We start from the raw sequence: 19,805 nt of genomic DNA, 5'->3' as shown, positions 1-19,805 counted from the left end.
AAAGTCATACATATGAAAATTCTTTTACCATCCAAGGTCTGACCTCATCAGTACTTTCACATGATTTGAATTTAGGGGGTAAATGATTCCACTGATACCACTAATCTGATTTCCACATTCTGCGATTAAGCAAACTTCAAGTTTTTTGGAATTAGGAAAAAAAAATATCAGTGCATGAAACCGAAACCAATTTTAAAGAAAGAAATGCACTTCTATTCTGCACTTTGGTCTTAATGCAATTGACCAGCTCCTCTTAATTCAGATACATGGTGTTTTGTAATCGTTCTGTATTACCATAAAATCATAAAAATTAGTACTATAAAAATTACGTGTTTTGTGAAAATTTGTGAGTTATTTGTGTATTTTAAAGGAAAAATGTAAGAAATGTAAGATAGAAATCTGTGTTGACAATAGCCAATTATTTGGGATTTTTAAATTTGGATTGCAGGTATAATGATTGTAGAGTATCTTATTTATGTATATACTCTCTAGAGTATCTAGAGAACCTCTACTATTTGTGATGGATGTTAGATATAACACATGTAGTTGTATACTAAGTCCACAACAAGAATTACCACTGTAGAAATAACAAAAATGCATAATAGGCAGCCAGGATTCTGCTGCAGCATGGAGCAAATCCCAATGAGAGGGATGGTTCAGGAGAAAGTGCTTTGAATCAAGCTTGTGATGCAGAAATGAAAGAACTGTTGAAGACGTATGGTGCTACAGACTCTGTACTTCCTGTTCAAACTGTTGAAGTTACTGGTATGTAATATAAATCATAGGATTACTCTGTAGTCTTAAGGAAAAATCATACATTCAAGTAGTTTTACACAGATTTTAATTCCATTAACTATTGAATGATATTTATTTATTTATTTGCGGAAAATAGCATGTGTGGGTGGGTTTTGTTTTTTTTTGAGAGAATGAGAAAAAACATATTTGGATACTCAGATTTTTGTTATTGTCTGTATTTAAAAAGAAAAAAAAGAAAAGAACATATTTGGAAGAAGAACATATTTGGATACTCAGTTTTTTGTTATTATCTGTATTTCCTTTCACAGGAAGGGAAATGACTAGTTTTGAAAGTGGTGGCTTTCATTTCTTTATGCTACCTAAATTTGATCTCTTTTGCATATACAAGATAGTTTTGATTAGTTGATCTGCCATTGCATCTTTTTAACCTAAACTAGTGTGCTAACTGCCTGCCATGGCAGGCATCTTTTTAACTTACATTATTATGGTGCTCCTGCAAATTACTTTTAAATTTTATTTATTTTTTCTTAATCGTGGAGAGGAAAGATCAAAACATCATTGTTATGACTGCTATAAAAATGATGATGCAGCTTTGGAGACACAACATGAGAAATGCAGTGTGGTAAGTATAGATTACAGTTTTGTTAAACTGCTCTGTGGTGTACAACTGCATAGTGACATTTGATGACTGCAAAATATATAAATATAATAAATAATCCATTGAAATGTATGTAAAAACAGCATCATGCAGAGAGTTATAGAAGATAAGTTGTGATTTACATAGATGAGTATGTTTATAATCACCTCTCTCTGTTCATAATTCCTGTGCATTTAAATTTATTGTGGAAACAGTAGTCAATACTGACACAGATTTCTTATTGCTTATAAAAATAGGAAAAAAGGTTGTGAGATCTGAAGCTTTTAATCACATTTTCAGAATGGTTCTTTTTGAAACAGTAATGAAATGCCATCATGATGTTGAAGATACTTAGATATTGTTTATATTACCACAAAACAACAAGGAAGATTTTTGCACAAGTTGTTAGCTTTTCCTGGTGTCTGTAACCTATGCCTACGTTGTCTAGATGATGCTGTCATGGTGAAATTCACTGTCCAATCTTTGCTGTGCACTCAGAGGTTTCTGGAGGACTCTGAGCATCAACTAGTTTGAATGCCACAGCAAACCCAGGCTGTGACAGCCCCTTGCAGAGCATGTTCTTGTCACTGTGTACCTCTGTCCTACCAGCGCCCCACTGCCTTTACACAGTAATCCCCAAACTGGAATTACTTGAGTCTACAATACCTAAACTGCAGGCCAGGTGTCATGGCCTGTTTTGTATAGTGCTCTATATACTTGGCTCTACTTCTTATGGTAATTTCTGTGTTTGTTAACAGGAGTCTGTTGCTGCCATACTGGATACAGAAAAGAAGCAGGAAGAACTGTTGCTGTTTGAGTTGAGAACTTCAAAAGATGCAGGTAGATAAATTGAAGTGTTTTATTTTTAGTGGGTAAATATCTTTGGCAATATAACTGGTTTTAAAACATTATTGCACATAATATATTTGAATCTCCTCTGGAAAATAAAGCTTCAGAGAATAAGATTTTAATAACACCTCTCAGGAGTGGGCACTTCCCAAAGTACTTTCTGTTACACAGGAATGAATACTATGACAGAAAAGGAAGGCATGTCACTTGGAGGCATGTGTCTCAAGTCATCCTAATTCTATAAAAAGGGATCATTAGATAAGAATGCATACTTCTGGCAGCATTATTTAATTATGTGCACATGAGCCCCTGCATGACCAAGGACAGCTATGTCTGTAGGTAAAGTAGCAGATGCAGCATTTTTATTCTGATGTGGCTAGACTTCCAGGAGCCTAAAGTAATTTATGAGAGATAAAAAGAGAATTCTTTACAGCAGACAGTGTGAATGATTGGCAGTTTAAGAGATGCTGATGCCCAGAGGTGTAATTTGTCTTAGGCTATCAAATCTCAGTTCAGATTAATCTCAAGACTTTACTAAGTGACAGTGACTTCTTAGGTGATCATGATGCTGCTGCTGTGTATCTGTTGAAGTCTATTGTATCCATGCCTTGATGCTTCAAGAGGCATAGCTTCCTGGCAGAATGCCTTTGACTAAGGTCTCTCTCCCCAGCTGCCCTCACCCATCAAGGCAAGGCTGTTTAATTGGAGCATCTCGTACTCATGAAATAGTTTTGCTTGCTGACAGAAAGAAAGGGTTTGTTTTTAAATTTATATTCCTAAATACAGGCTAAAGCTTTCAAATGGTATTTACAAGTAAATTTATCCCTTTAAAAATAAATGTGAAATATGGAATTATATGGATTGCTTCCAACTCAGATTTATGGGGTATGGTTAATTAAAATAGGTGTTTTCTTGAAAAATGTTTGACAGATAAGTAGATGATGCAACAGACAGACACCTGTGCACAGACATCAGTGCAATTTCATGAATGAGCAAAAAGAACTATCAGACTTCTCCTTTCCAGGGGTAATCAGACTTCTCTTGTTCAGGGGTTGAGAGAAATTAACATGGTGATCTGTTACCACTACTGACAAAAGCATTAGTAATGTAGCACCTCTTAAACTAAGTCATAGTCATTACTATTGATGAGGCACAAGATTGAACTAAGACAAAAGAAAGTGGACTAAAATCTCAAGGTATTTCCATGCAGTGATATCTACTATAAATAACAGATACAAAATTTCTATTAAACTACCTTAATAAAAGCAATATTTACATATTACTAAGTAGGCAAATACTGGTAGGTATTGTGAAAAATGTTTGGGGAAACATTTTACAAATTCCAATTTAATATTGTAATTTCTCATTTTTTCCTGATTATGTAAAGCTTGTATTGACTTTTAGAGTTTCAGGAATTAGGTTACAATTTTAGCAAATTATCCCAGTGGTATCCACTGGTTGTGACTTCTAACCCTCATTTATATGTCTATGAGATAGGGTGTATAAAGAAGAATCTATAATTGCTCTTCTTTATAATTTAACTTTATAATATGAGTTAGAAACTATGTAAAACTGGGACAGATATGCTTTTACCTTTGTATGCAACTTGAAACAGTCTAGGTTCATTAAGCTATTTCATAATACTTCAAATGAAAGGTTTAGGCACCTTGTTACGATTGTGTAACTTCTGCAGGTAGCCTCAGTATAATTGCCATGTTATGTTGCTACTTGCAACACAAAGAGCTTGAAAATTTTCAGGGCTTATCATCCATAGGGCAGTTCTTTAATTAATTCCTTTTTCTCTTAATAATTTCCTAAACAAGGTACTTACACTTCAGATTTTTCTAGTACTTCTGCTAATTTTTTAAAGTTAAACTTGTATTTAATTATTTCTATAAGAATTTCATTAAAAGTGCTCCAATTGTTAGGAGCTACCAGCATGCATTACAGTACAACATAGTGCTCTAGCAGTGTCTTTATACTTTGGCTGTGTATTTGCCATACTGAAAATGCTATTAATGAAATTATTTCCTGCTTCTTATCACCATCATAATTTTGATTATTTCAAAATATTGAACAGATGTGTATATCCAAAGGCTGTCTCAGATACAAGACACTTTGAATGAAATACTTGCAAACCAGAAAACAGAGAGGGATACCCTTGCTAAAAAATACAGGTAAGTATAATACAAGGATTGTATTCATAGAAAGCTATTCTTTGCAGTAGTAATGATAGAAGTTGTTAGGAGCATATAGTGGCAGAAAAGTACATCTATGTGGTTTTCATTCAGATTTTCTGGAAGCATGATCAGTATTGGCTTCAGTTACCTCAGTTACATGAAAGAAGAACTTCAGGATTTAGCTAATGTATAATAATCGGTTACTGTACTCACAGTGAGCATTAAAATTAGGTAGTGAATGATACAGAATGTGTGGAAAAACACAGACTCACAGAATATGCTGAGTTGGTAGTGACTTACAACGATCATCAAGTCTAGCTCCTAGCCTGCACAGCACTGTCCCACCATGTGCCTGAGAGCAATGTCCAAACATTTCTGTCAGGCTTGATGTTGTGACCACTGCCCTGGAGAGCCTGTTCCAGTGCCCACCTACTCCCTGTGTGATGCACCTTTCCCTCATGATGCTCCTTTGGAAACTCTCTAGCCTTACATGAGGCTATTGTGGCACCCAGAGCTGCCCCCAGCACTGGAGGTGAGGCTGCCCCAGTGCAGAGCACAGCAGGACAATCCTCTCCCTTGCCTGGCTGATGCCCCCAGGACACGGGTGGCCCTCCTGGCTGCCAGGGCACTGCTGCCCATGTTCAACTTGTCATCAACCAGGACCCACTGGTCCCTTTTCATGTTGCTGCTTCCCAGCATCTCATCTCCCATTCTGTCCATACATCCAGGATTGCCCCATCCCAGGTGCAGAATTCATCACTTTCCTTATTGAACTTCACATGGTTGGTGATTGCCTAGTTCTCTGATTTGTTGAGGTCCCTCTGCAGGGCCCTCCGTGCTCTCAAGGGAGTCAACAGCTCCACCCAGTTTTGTATTGTTAGCATACTTCCAGTTCTGCATCCAACTTATTAGTGAAGATGAAGATGCAAAGATGTTTAAGAGCACAGAACCCTGTGACAGGACACCAGCCTGATGTCATCCCATTCACTAGAACCCTCTGAGCCTGACCTGTGAGTCAGTTGCTCACCCATTGTGTGATGTGTTTATCTGGACATTTTGTCCAGAAGGATCCTGTGAGAGATGATACCAAAAGTTTTACTGAAATCCCAGAAGATTACGTCACTTGGCTTCCCTTGATCGGCTAGGTGGGTTAACTTGTTTTAAAAGGAAATCAGGTTTCATAAGCAGGACTTTTCTCCTCATGGAACCATGATACCTAAGCAGAAATTAGGAAATGGGGGTATTGAGCAATTACATTTATTTTGCAGTATCATGGAGGAAAGTAATAGCAACTCAAGACACTACTTGGAGTGTCCCTGACTCTGATTTGTTTCTTCAGCACTCCTAGGTTAGGAGTGTTCAGCCAATGGCCAACAAGAGCCATTTAAAGAAACGGCTTGAAGCATGCTTGCAGACATTCAATTTTTGTGAGAACAATTAAAATGTCGGGTAAAATTGCTCATCTTAGTGTGAGCACGGACTGTGTGAATTAGGAGCTTCATGACGCTAGCTCTCACAAGGCCCCTTTTTGCTTCCTTCTGAGAAGTACTCAAGGTTGGTCATATGGTGAATGCTCACCTAGCAATGTAGCATCCTATTCAACAGATGCTTCTAGGCCAGCTGATGAGGATGTTTCCATTCTTGCTTTTGTGGCAGGATTTGGTTGGTCATGTAAAAGCAGCAGCATAAAACTTTCAGATAGTCCCATGGCAAAATATAAAAGGTGGTTGAGCAAAGAGACTGAAATATTTCTGTCACAAGCCATTTTGCCAGATATAAAATGTAAGATACACATATTACACAGATAATTTTTTTAAAAAGGATTTTATGAGGAGTTGGAGTTCCAAAACATCCTTGTGGGCAAAATAGTGACTGAGTTAAGAAACAAGGACGGTAAAATTAATAGCTACACAAACTTATCTGTTTTCTAGTATTGAGATTGAGTCTGTGCTCCAGAGTGACGTAATAAATGTTTCTGGGTATTGCAGATATCCTGCAGCTAATATAACAGCCATCTATCATTAGTAATGAGCTGTATTCCAAATCACATTATATTTGCTTTTTATTATTTTTATAGTCAACATCTTATTTTTAATGAATTGGCTTATAACTTTTGTCACACAAGCCATAGAAGATCAGGAGGCATCATCACATTTTCTATCTTCCAGTTGTTCAGTTAGTTGGCCCAGAGAGAGATACTACTTATATTGTTCCTTTTCTGTACTTAGATATAGGTGCTAGCATCTTTTCTACTAAGGAACTTAGATATATCTTTTACCTGAGAAAAATTAACAAAAAAGAAGTATTATATTTGTTAGTGACTGTAAGTTACTTTGTGATTTTAGTCATACTCTCTTTGCCTCTTCAGTTGCATCTTCTGTACTTGTATAGCAATAAAGCAATAAAACTTCCCAGAGCAAAAACTGCTAGAAAAGTGTGTGGGAGCCTCACTGCCCTGTGTAAAGGCCCACAGTTGTCATGGATTACTCAATGATTGACTGTATGCTAATATGTCGATGGTACGGGTATTCCAAGCACATGATATACCAAGCAGTATCACAGTACAGACAACAATACTGTCAAGATATGTTTTTTCTGTCCTTGTTCTGAGACATCTAGTCTTAGTGTACCTTTGTTCTGATCCCCTCAACAGTCTCTTTTGAGACTGGTATGGTGTTACCTGCCATGGCATCTCTGCAGTGGGTGGCCTTAAAAGCAAGCCATACTGTAGTTCCATTTCCCACAACTTGGGTTACTTCTCTATCTTCCCAAAATGGTGCTTGAGTCATAGTTATGCCACTTGTCTCATGAAGAAGAATTAGGAGAAAATAGTGTTATGCTGAGTTGACGGCTCTTGTACCAAAGAAAGTGGGGTAAATAAAGAATTCCCTTCCAGCAGAGAGGAGGTAAAGTCCCGCAGGGAAGGGATCTCATAGGAGGGAGGCTCAGTCTGGGAGCAGGGTCTGATGAAGGTACAGCATTCCCAGATTACACAGGCAACATCCTAAACTGTACTGTCCTCTTAAAGGTCATGTGGCATTATTATATTGGTAGCTTTGTGAAATGTTTTGTTGTGTACACCATAAAAAAATCCTTATAGTATCATCCTTCAGGAGCTCATCCTGAACTCATTTTAAAAGACTCCAAAGTAGACTTCTGGGACATGGGATTCAATGTGCTACTATGATTTGTGGTAATAACAGAGCAGTTGGTGATATACTACAGGCATAGTTTTGGTTCTTTGAATTAAAGGTGGTATAGAAGTATAAATTCTGTGAATTAAAGAGTGATATAGGCAAGACTATTTCCGAAGTTTTGATGATTAACATTTTAATTCTATGGGATTCCCACCTGCATCTTAATTCTGTATCCTACTTTGGGATTCTGCACTTCATTGTTCATAAACCTGGAATTTTAACATTGAACTTCATACATGATAAAAATATTGTTCAAATTTTAAATGTTGGCAGATTTTAAGTGTTGAAACGTATTCTTGTTCTTTGTTATGTCTATTAACTGTTTTAATTTTGTATCTACAGTAACTACAATGTCTTTATTTTTTATTTTTTATAGGGCCTCAGTGGAATCATTTAAAAAAGGTGCACTAAGGGAACAATTAGTTAACCTTGCTTCTAGTCAAAAGAGCTTGTTGACTGTTGCCCAAAACCAGGAAAAATTAGTGCAGAAATTAAAAAATTACAGAAAAACAAAGAAAATGTTCAATTCATCATCAGAGAAGCAAATCTCATTTCATGGAAGTGATACAATTCAAAGTTTAACTGCTAATGAAATAATGTGTCCTAATACAGTAACATTTAGTATGGGGCTTGGTGCCAGCAGGCCTAATGGAAACAGAGTAGAAGCACATGTCTCTTTAGAAAATAGATTTTCAGCTCAGGAATGCATCCAGCATCCACACATCTGCTTGGATGAAACAGGAGCAAATAAAGAAGCAATTAGAAGCAAGGAGGCTTCTGATCATGCTTTGGCATCTGGAAACAGAGTAAGAGAATATGCCTTTGACAACATGTCAAAGCTGACTAATGCTGCAGAAGTGATGACATTGTCTTCAGAACCTACTATTTCCACTGCTAAAATAAAGTGCTCACAGCCAGAAGACATTGATTGTGTAGCAATTGTAGGACAAAGAAACAGGTCTTTAAATTGCACTTCAATGACCAACACATTAAATATTGTAGAACCCCAAAGCACTGTTGTTGGTAAGAAAGTCTATCAGACAACCCGTCACTGCAAGCAGGTTCTTTCACATGAGGATCTGCACAGATATGTGAATAAGAAAGAAGCTTTCCAGCAGCAACAGCAGCCGCAGCAAGAAACTTTATTAGCGTCTACCAAGAGCTTCTCTAATACTTTGCAGCAAATGGTCTTTCAGAGTAGTGAGAATTCATTTAATGCCAACCTGGTGCTTACTAATATTTCCTCAAATACAGACTCTCCAGCAAATATCAGTGAGAAATCTTCACAGAGTTATGGTAATCAGGAATGGGAACAAAACCAAGTGAGATATGGATGGAAGAGTAAGAAAAAAAATCAGTTGATAGATCTGCTTGAATTGGGAAGAATAAAGCCCGGAGAAAATGTTTTAGAATTCAAACTGCAGGTAATTGTTGAGAAATTATATTAGTAATAATATTAATATTAGCGGATAATAAAAATGCCCCCCACACTAAAACAGGAAAAAGCAGTTCTCATGGTTTCATCTGCTTCTTCAGCACCAACTAGTGAGTTTTTTTATTCATTGGTTATAGATAACTGTTCATGAGTTTAAAAGGAAAATTATATGGATGAAGTCTTCTGTCAGCCCATGATTTTAAGACCCAGAATATTGCATAAGTAAAATTTGTGTTTAACTTTGCGTTACCAGTTTGCTAATATTTCTTATTGCTAGAACCAGAGTGGAATCTTTGGCTGATCTACATTGATTTTCATGAAAATCTACATGATTTTCATACTGGAAGGAGCAGGAATGTGATTGTTGTTATGACTTAATGTCATTCTTGGAAACAACTGTCAAGTCCCTCAAATAAAAAATGTGACATTTGGATTTTGTAGTGCTGTGATAGGCATGAACACATGCAAAATTCCTTGCTTACATGCTTGCTGATTCCGTAAGCATACAGTATGGTATGAACCATATTTAAAAAAAAAAGAAACCCCTCTTTTTTAATACAAAAGCATTTCCCGTCCCTCCAAATAAAGAGCAGATTTTCACAACAGCTACTAGGGACCTGGCTTAGTATTGAGCATATGAGGGAATCATTGACTGAATTCTGAGATATGAGCTAGTGTCATGATTTGACACTGGCCAAATGCCAGACATCCACAAAAGTCACTCACTTGCCCTCTCCTGCCACAGCTGGGCAAAGGAGAGAGAAAAATTCAGTGAAGGCCTCATGAGTTGAAATAAGGACCAGGAGAAAACACTCCAAGGGCAAAACAGGCTCAACTTAGATGTACAAAGAGAATTTATTGCTAACAAAATCAGAAGAGGATAATGAGAAGTAAAAATAAGCCCTTAAAAAACACCTTTTTTCCCCAACCCCCCCCTTGCTTCCTATTGACAGTACAGGGAGACTGAATTTTGGTGGGAATTTTGGTCAGTTCATCACTCAAGGTTTTCTTCTGTTGCTCAGGGAGAGGAGTCCTTCTGCTAGTCATGTGGTCCCTCCCACAGGACACAGTTCTCAGTGAACTTCTCCATTCCAGTCTGATGAGCAGCAGTCCTCCCAGACTGCTGCAACCTGAGTCCCTCCCAGGGGCAGGCAGTCCTCCCAAAACTGCTGCAGCACGGTCACTCTTCCACGGGGTGCAGTCCTCCAAGGACAAGGCTGCTCCAGCCTGGAAGCAGGGCCCCCTCTCTCCATAGAGTCTCCCATTGGACCACAGCCTCCTCCAGGCATCCACCTGCTCCAGCATGGGCAGCTGGTGAATCTCTGCATCCCCCATGGATCCCCATGGGCTGCAGGGGCACAGCTGCTTCACCATGGTCTGCACCATGGCCTGCAGAGGAATCTCAGCTCCAGTGCCTGGAGCACCTCCTGCCCCTCCTTCTCCACTGACCTTGGAGTCTCCATGTTGTTTCCTTCACACGTTCTTACCTCCTCCTCTTCTCTGGCAAGGAAGAACTCTATCCATTTTGTTTTGATTTTCTTCTTAAATATGTCATAAACAGGGGCATTAACAACATCTCTAATTGGTCCAGGCTTGGCCAGCTGCATGTCCATCCTCAGAGCCACCAGGGATTGGTTCTGCCAGACATGGAGGAAGCTTCTGGCAGCTTCTCACAGAAGCCACCTCTGTGGCCGTCCTCTGCTACAATAAACCAGGCTGTGCAAAACCAACACAGCTAGTTAATTTCCAGGGCAGCATATTGACAAAATATGTAAAGTTCTTTTCAGCCAATTCATCAATTTAATTAATGTAGAAAGAACTCCTTTTCCTACACCTATAATCTCAGGAATGGTTTTCTGCTGAGAGCTGCCATTTTGTGTGGTCTTGTATTCTTGATCATAGGGTAGTGTAAGTCACAAGGCTGTATATCACGCCATATGATAGGTGTGGGGACGTGCTTCTTTTTTTTCAAGAACATGGAATATTTGTTTGAACTGCAAGATGACTAAGTGGAAGGATGAAAAATTCAGTATTCCTACTGTAATTTTTCAAGACAGTTGTGTGTGATAGCAGCTTGGTACACATAGATCCTAAGGAATTATAACCCAGTGCTGCAGGTACTAGTGTTTGGCATGTAGAGAAGTCAGTGATCTTTACTAGAATGAAAATGACACTCACTTATGTCTTGGAAGATGGTGCTATGGAAATCGAAATTTAGAAGCCAGTGTCTGTTGCATTGCAAAGATATGATCAGTAAATTTCCCTTCTTTATCATTATAGAGATGTATTTGATGACAACATACAGCTGGTGCATAGTCCTTACTTAGGGTTAGCTTTGGGCAGGGAGAATGCAATTGTTGAATACTGTAGACCTAGGTTGTGAAACTCTGAACTTAGGAACTCGGTTGAGTGCTCATTGAAATATTTGGGTTAATTGTCTCTGTTTAATTCTTAAAGTGACCCCAAGCCAGTGGATATGGTAGGACATGGTTCAGTATTTTCTGGTGTGTCACTCTCTTACTTGGATTGTTTAACCTTAGGAATGATAAGTGACCTTACTAAGTTCTGACAGAGTTGATCAAGAGTTAATCGTTGCATTACTTAGCTGTGTTAGTCAACGGAGGCCAATATGACAAAACCATGACTTACTCAGCTATAAACAGCTATAACTTGTGCTTATGGAGAGGTGTAAATGTTTGCAGAACTGGGCCGTATTAACATTATGAAAGAGGCATTAACAGTAAGTTTGTTTGTACTTAATTTTGCATAAGGTAAGGCTGTTAGGTTCCTCCTAAAACATGTAAGTCATATCCCTTGATATAAGTGAAATTTTTGTGCAAATATGTTTTATGTTTGACTGGTTGCTGAAACTTCACTCTGACATATATGTACCTCGTATAGTAGTTTCTTGTTGCACAGATTTGCCTCGTGTAACTGCCTGAGTTCACTGATGCACATTAATTTATTCAAAGCCTTGTTATGTGTAAGAGGAACTAAAATACAAATACAGTTTTGACAAACACACATAGGGAGATTTGTCCTCTGATAGGCTAAAGATTGTTATTCTGGTGGAATAAATCATCTTTATTTTGTACAGTTTTTGATAGAGGCATTAGATTACTTAACTTTTTTCCAGAGAAAAACAGAATTAGCTGCAACTTTTCAGCTATGTTGTTCTTTGGCATTTTTCATGTTTCAAAGATCTTATATTTGTTAATTTATTAATTGAAATTATTTCTTATTTTTTTTTAGGAATTTAGTCATAAAGCTACACTCTTGAAGAATGGCAAGATCAGAACCAGTAAAGGACAAATACTACAGAATCCAGTTCAGTGGGTTAAAGATCTACTAGGAAGTGATATTTCTGTGACATGGAAGTATGCATGGAATAAGGTAGGCCTGATTTGATTCCCAAAGTTAGCAATAATGAATGGCTGTAACAGGTTTCACTAATCTAATCTCCTTACTGTTATTAAAGCAAAAGAGGGTACAAGCCTGAATTTTAAATATCGTCTCACTTTTAATGAATGAGCAGCAAAGAAAGTGCTGTAGCTACATAGTTGTATAGTGATGAATTCATCATGAATGTTGAAAGAACATGGAATGCTCACACTGTAAGTTAAAAGAGATTTGAAAGAGTTGCTTTAAAGATGATTAAGACTGATAGAAAAAGCTAAAAGGTAGTTGAATAAAAAGGAACAAACTTACTGAAATATCAGGGTGTCATGCATGACTGTTGCAAAAAATACTTGCAGAGTTTAAAGGGCATTACAGATGGGCTGTATTATGATTATGCTTGGGTTTTTTTTCCATTAGAATTCAAATTAGCATAATTTCTCCTTGATCTTGACAGATGCAGATTAGGTTTACAAGTGCATAAACTCAGCTTTAAAGAAAAGTGAAGTTTCTACATCTATCAAAAAAAAAAAAAAACAAACCCAAAAATACTAATTAAAACAATCAGTTATCCATCTAGATTTCTTTTTACAGGTTACATATCTTGGGACAGAATTGTCAAAATTTAGTGTTGGTGAAACGTCAGTTTCCAGCGACCTGGAGTTACCAGCACAGAAAGGAAATCCTATGGGTATGTACCACTTAAAATCTAATATTCTTCATAACTGAAAGCAGCAGAGAGTGATTTCTAAAGGACTTAAGGCCCAAAACCTCTGTTGCTTTCTAGTTTTTTTCTTGGGTATATGGTTATCACTGATCTTGATCTTGAAATGTAAGTAGTGCCAAATTTGTACACAAAGTCTAAAAAACTACACTTCCATAAATTTGTTGTGTGAAGAGAATAGTTAGTAATTATTTGGTTGTTATGTAAAAAAAAAAAAGAGTAACACTTTATAATAGAATATTTCCTATAAAGTGAAGTTTTGAGTAAGCCATTTTAATATTTTTTTATTCTAGTGCCCAAGCAACACTAATAATTAGGAGGATACTTAATTCTCTAGAAATAAATAGTCAAAAGAAACAAAGTGCATTGATATGACAAAATGGCAGTGAACAATTTTTTCAGAACTGCTTAGCAAACTTAAGTACTTCAGTCTAATTTTGATAAGCAATGTATTCTTGGGGAAACACAAGTCCCTTTGACAGCCAGTTGTACTTGGAGTCCATAAAGCTTTTAGGCCTTTGGGGTTGTTTCTGTTAATTTGATAAGACACTTCATTTCATGTGAACTGGGATACCAGGGTTGGTCTGTTTTTAACATAATGAAAGTAAATTTAAAGATAACAGTTCAAAAGAACTAACTTGGTATTCAAATTACTGTGTTCTACTGGTATATGCTTTAGGCTAAGAGCTTCCAGAGGGTGAGTTTATTTTTCTTTGCTTCAGTAACTTCAGGTTATAACAGGTGTAAGTGACTTAGATCTGTATTTGGTTTCCAAACTTTTTGATAGGCCTTTGAAAATTTCACTAGTTCTTCTGAATTATTTGTATTGTGAAAAATTTATGATAAAGATTGTAACTTCTAGAACAGAGAAATCTATTTATTCAAAAACTATTCTTGACAAAAAAAAAGTCAGTCTGAAGATCAGCAAGTGTTTTTCCCAAGTAGTCCAGGGTCATCTGGAAAAGAGTATTTAAGGAAGTTTTTTGTGATATGTGATTTAAGATGACAGTAGCCACTGCCTAACCGTTAGTCTTATATGGGAAGTTGAGGGAGAGCAAGTCAAAGTGTTCACAGTTTCAGTTCCATTTCAGATACTACATGGTGAGATATCTAGAACATTAAACAGCGCCTTAAATTGTTTCAGAAGAGGATTAATCTGCAGTGTTGTTTTGTGAGTACAGTTCTGCTCATTGGACAACCCTCAAATGGTTTCCAAGCTCAGTTCATGAGTTAGCTTGTTCCAAGTGCTTTTTCCAACAGGCACTTTGCCTGCAGCCAGCCTGCTCAAAAGCAGAGGAAAGTTTGCTGGTGTGGATGTGAACTATTCTGTACTGCTTGCCTGGAGAGACATAGAGTGCCCAGGCACTCTTCTATCTTTCTAATATGCTTAGGGCCTGTGTGTATTATATAGTAGAAGTTTTTTTCTGCTTTTCAGAGAACCAAACTTCTTTTTTACTTTTTGTATTAATGATTTTTTTTCTGTGTGTCCCAGAGCATTGTTAAAAAAAGAAGATTGGGGCCTGGGAATTTGAGCAATTTTGGAGGAGAATGCTATTATTTTTAATACCCCTCCCTCACTCTCCTTGTAGCTTCCCATACCTTGGCCCAGTGTTCATTGAGCTACTGTATGAAGAGCATGGAGAAGTGGGAAGAAAATTATATATACGGTGGCTACACCTAGCCATCTTGGTGTAGAATAGAAAGAAGCAGCTACCAATGAAATTTTTGTACAGCCCAGTTTAGGAAGCGTAGCCTAGGAACTTCTACCAAATCAAGGTCCATTGGTGAGAAAAAAAGGAGTTACTGTTCTGTGGCGGCTAACACAAGAAATGGTCCAGTTTTTCAGCTTGGTTGAGATTTATAAGGTGCTTCAACGTTTATGCATCATCAGACTTCTAGGTACCTTAGGGGTGTTAGTGCAAAAACCTTGAAGAGCCCATGAAGTAAAGCAGTCCCAGACCAATGCAAGTATTTAGTAGAAGCACTAGAAATTGCAATTTTGGAATTGGTCATCTAAATCCTAACTAAATTTCATTTTATGTGTCTTCTTTGGGTTTGAGTCTTCAGTCTCTCCTAGAATCATGCTAGCAGAAAGCAAGAATTACTGTATTCAAGCCTGAGTGAAAAGTAAACATTAAGCAAATGAGCAGTACTCTTAGACTATCTGTATGCAGGAAAACAGAATAAACAGTAATTTTATAGCTTAGAATTTCTCCATGCTTTCTGATACTTGTCATAATGTTTGTTAAAAATGACCAAGGATAACAAGGATTCAGAAGCAGATGTCAGCTGAAAAACAGATTTAAGTTGTCAAGCAAATGTTGGTGTTAGGTATTTCACATTGAAATTCCAGCAAAGTGGCTTAAAAGAAAAGCTTATTCAGTTGTTACAGTAAGTGTGATGTGCACATTCATTTTGCAGATTGCTATTTCAGGAAGACAGTCTTTGGAAAACAGCATGACTAGTCCAATTGTTGTGCTCAGGCAATTCCTTACTGCCTTTAACAACCATTAGCCACCTGTAAAGATTAAAATAGCTCTTGTTCACCTTTAGTTCATGAAAGGTCCCAAAGTTGTATGGAAGAAGAGTGTTTTCAAGGGAATCCAAATGATTTCTTAATGGCTGAACCATAAGCTGTTTTGAAAGGTTTATGTTAGTGTTATTTGAGGTATGGAGTATTAAATTTTAAACTAAACTCAGGAGGAATGCTTGAAAGCAAGTGGGAAAGTTGTGCTATGATTGTACGTGATATGGTGTGTTTCTGTTTTCCTTGAGGCAAGCAATGAAACACATACATTTAGTAGGCTACTTTTCAAGTTAGAGTTTTTTCTGTTGTAATTTTGCCAAGGAAGATATAAATTTAAAAAAAAACCCAAAAAACAAGCCCCAATCCTCTTACAGCAGCAACTGCTGAGTTGGTAAAGGAGCAAAGGAAAGTTTACCCTTACATGTGTTAGGTGATATAAGGCTAAGTGAAAATACAAAGAAACAAATTAAGAAAAATAAAAATCATAACTTCTCTGTTCATTAAACCATCAGTGTTAAGAGATACTTCTTGTTCCTTGAACAGAAGTATCTTTTCATGCTCCCAGGAAAGAATTTTATCACAAGGAACCACCTTGTGATAAAGGCACTATCAGAATCCTGGTAGTGGCTCCATTGCTCAGCCTCTTGGAAGCTTTGACCTGAGTAATATGCAGCCAAACACCAATCCCTGCCACAAACATAAGTTGTGAGAGCTGTGTGCTGAAGGAGAAGCAGCTGTTGCCAGGGAATTTATGAGTGAGTGTTTTTTTAGCAGTCTAGAAAACCTAATGGTGGATACAAGGGCTATGCAAGAGATATGAGAGGAAAAAGAAAAGCAGGTGGCATGGAATTGATTTGTGTGTGGGAGGGAAAGAATGCTGGGGAAAAATGATTACACTCCTGAGGGTTTAGATTAGATCAAAATGACCCAATAGTGGTATTTTTCAGAGCTCAATATGGTCAACTCTCCTGTGTCCAAATTAGAAACATTTTGCTATTTTGGTGTAGTTAACAAAATAACTTCGTGTCATTTTGAGTACTCAGTTAAATGTCTCAAAAAAAAAATAGCATGGAGAAATGTCTTCTGAATTTATGATACATGAGAAATATGATACATAAGCATTGCTGAATAATCTTGTATAATCTAATTTAGAGGGTGGTGTGGAAATGCTTCTGAAGATGCTTTCACCTTTATGTAGTTGACCAAGCTTGTAACTTTGTGTTTTCAGTATTGCATTTTTACATTGATTGCACATTAAACCCCATCTGTAATACTTGTCTGATTTAAACAGTGCCTATTGCACTTCATTGGGTATTTTTGCCTCTACTGCCTGTGATTACACTATGGAGGGATGACCCTGACTCACCACAGTTCAAAGTTAGAGTGATAGCTCAAACCCCAGTGCCAGATAATACTGCACTGGTGAGGGTAACAGTGCCAAGCCAGGTCTGCCGTGGGAGGCAGTAAGGCAGAAAACAGAAGTGAATCAAGTCTTTGTCAGTTGTTGGAAGCTAAAAGTGCATCCATATTTTAAAGCAATTCTTAATGCTTCTGTACATAGGCCCTACAGCAACCTTGCAAGGATTAAGCTGAGAAACCTCTGGAGAAAATGCTTTGTTATCTTTTTTTTTCTTTAATAGAAGTAAACAGGCTTTGTATCTTAAATGGCAGGTCAGAATATTTGGAGGAAGGTGGTCTGTAAAGTTATAAAAAATAAATTCTGTAGTAGATGGCTACATTTATATCAAAAAACCCAGATTGAACTGCTCTTTGATATTAATTGAAAAGTAACAAAGACTATGGTTTATAGAAGTTATGTATCTCTGCTGAACAAATGAACAGCCAGATTGATATTTTCTCAAATATGCCTACTATTTCTGTTCTGCTTAGCAAAATAATGGTCTTGTAGCATATACAGTCATTGTCACCCTACCATCTAAGTGCTCAGTCCTGAATGGAAACAGTTACAGCAAGAGTGTAGAATTATAGTGTAGCAAAAGTAACCATTAACATACAGTAGAGATAATGCAAAATTAAAGATACATGTTATAAAAAATTATTAAACTGTACATTTACTGTTGTTCCATATATAAATTTTTGTTCATACCTACTTTAATTACTCTATCAATTGAAGAAAAAAAGCTGCTGAACATGCAGTATAATATGTAAAAATTTATCCACCATCTCAGTTTTGACATCTCTGCCTTGTGAATCTCAAATATTTTCTGTGGAGGTCTAAATATAAGCTTCTCAATTTTCACAGTCTGACCATTTTTTTAAATAAACTGTAAAAAGAAAACTCCTATTTCAGAAGGAAATTCCTTTGCAAGCATCTCAGGATGAGTGCTTCAATAAGTCTCTTAAACGAAATTTCGTAAGTGCTATGAGAAGGCTCATAACCCATAGATGGATTTACTGCATTGGTTTGCCCTCTAGTTCTGTTTCCAAAGAACTAGGCACATACACAATGCTACCGCTGTTTTACTTTGTGCTACATCAAATCTGAAGGTAAAGCTCAGCTGTATAAGTTGGCTTTAACCTAGTTTATTTGTGGGCTTTACTAGTCCTGGAAAATGATAGAAGGATAATCAGTTTCAGTTTTCTTGATAGTCAGTTGTCCTCTCTTGTACACCAGTTTAAAGTTGTGATGCTGAAATGGCCGACTTAACAGGAGAGCATTTAAATCCACGTGAATCATTCCAGATAAATGAAACTTAGCTATTATATATGTCAGTTCCTAAACAAGTGTAAAATCAAGCTACTAGAAAACACCGCATGTGCATATTTGCAACAGTCTTCCATTATACTTTAAATTGTAAACTTTCCAGGACAGGGATCTCATATGCATATTTGAACCGTTGAAGATACTTTGTGGCATAATCCAAACAACACATTTAGCCCATTGCAAAATTAAATATTTTGTGCTGTAGTGTATTCCACATCAGAACCCTAGGTTCTGGTTAGGCTCAGACACTTAGATCAGAAACTACTTTCACTAGAAAACTTTACTATTGTCTTCCTCGTGTTTTTGAAGGAAAACAGGAAAAGATGATGAATAACATTAGTGGTTGAAAAGTCAAGATGTAATAAACCTAAGTTTATTATTTCTGACAAAAATAGCATGGCTTAAGGAACTTGATTCTGTATATCTGAATTTTTTGGACTGGGTATTATTGAAGTAGTAGCTTATCATATTATTAATAATGGCACAGTGATGTGAAAGAGAAATACTTGAAATATTTAAAAAACCCCAGTGAACAAACCATATACAAACAAAAACCAACACCCTGACATCTCATATATGTTTTTTCTTCCTTACCTATAGTAGAATATTCATCAACTACACTATGTACCCATTTATGTGACTCTAAAAAACAGGGAGATGAACTATATATTCTTTGTATTTTGTACTTGGAAAGAAAAGTGAGTTTGTAGACAAAAATGTCTATCCATACTATGTTTCAATCTTGGGGGGATTTCAATGTGCAGCTATTACACTGTTCTCTCTTCTTTATGGCTTATGGACAAAATACTTGAAAGTACTTTCAGAACTGTAAAGTTCCAGGCATTTGCATTATGTGCTTACATGCTTTACAAAGAAGTGCACAGTTCTGTCTGCAGAATTTACAAAGCCGTATTTTCTAGTAACAGCATACCTTGGCTGAGGTATAGGCTTCTCCTTCATCTTGCTTTCCAAAATCCTCTACCTGCTGTTATTTGACTGTCAGCAGGGTTGGAGGTAAAATGTCACATGATTGATTCAGACTTGAGCTATGTGGCTAGCAAGAGCCAAACAAAAATCACTTTTCAGAGGGACAAAAATTGTGGGTGGGCAGAGGGGGGTAGGGGAAGAAACAACTATCAGGGACTGCATGCCATGGAAACCAATTCTAAGTATCTGATGTCTGTATTTGTTACCTGTAAGCCAGATTTTTCTGACATTGGAAAATTACTTCAGAAGAAACCAGATGATACTGTGATTGCACAGAATCATAGGCTAACATAGGTTCAGTAGGACCTTTGGAGGTCTTCAGTCCAACTTTCTGTTCAAAGTAGGACCAGTTTCCAAATTAGATAAATTTGCCCTGTCCAGGCAAATTCTGC

The 19,805-nt window shown here is 37.0% G+C and overlaps 1 protein-coding gene across 1 annotated transcript in view; it reads left to right on the top strand.

The window, feature by feature from the left end:
• Positions 1 to 19,805, top strand: part of ANKRD31 (ankyrin repeat domain 31) — a 66,136-nt gene that overhangs the window by 37,556 nt on the left and 8,775 nt on the right. Inside the window, exons 17-23 of the mRNA XM_054652769.2 lie at positions 606 to 765; positions 1,296 to 1,378; positions 2,152 to 2,233; positions 4,323 to 4,419; positions 7,996 to 9,043; positions 12,307 to 12,447; positions 13,045 to 13,141. Coding sequence (XP_054508744.2) covers positions 606 to 765; positions 1,296 to 1,378; positions 2,152 to 2,233; positions 4,323 to 4,419; positions 7,996 to 9,043; positions 12,307 to 12,447; positions 13,045 to 13,141 — 1,708 coding nt within the window. The remainder of the gene's footprint in view (positions 1 to 605; positions 766 to 1,295; positions 1,379 to 2,151; positions 2,234 to 4,322; positions 4,420 to 7,995; positions 9,044 to 12,306; positions 12,448 to 13,044; positions 13,142 to 19,805) is intronic.

The sequence above is a fragment of the Agelaius phoeniceus genome, chromosome Z (assembly GCF_051311805.1).
Source record: "Agelaius phoeniceus isolate bAgePho1 chromosome Z, bAgePho1.hap1, whole genome shotgun sequence".
NCBI lineage: Eukaryota > Metazoa > Chordata > Aves > Passeriformes > Icteridae > Agelaius > Agelaius phoeniceus.
The sequence above is the reverse complement of the archived record's forward strand: the minus strand, read 5'-3'. Positions and strand labels throughout refer to the sequence as shown.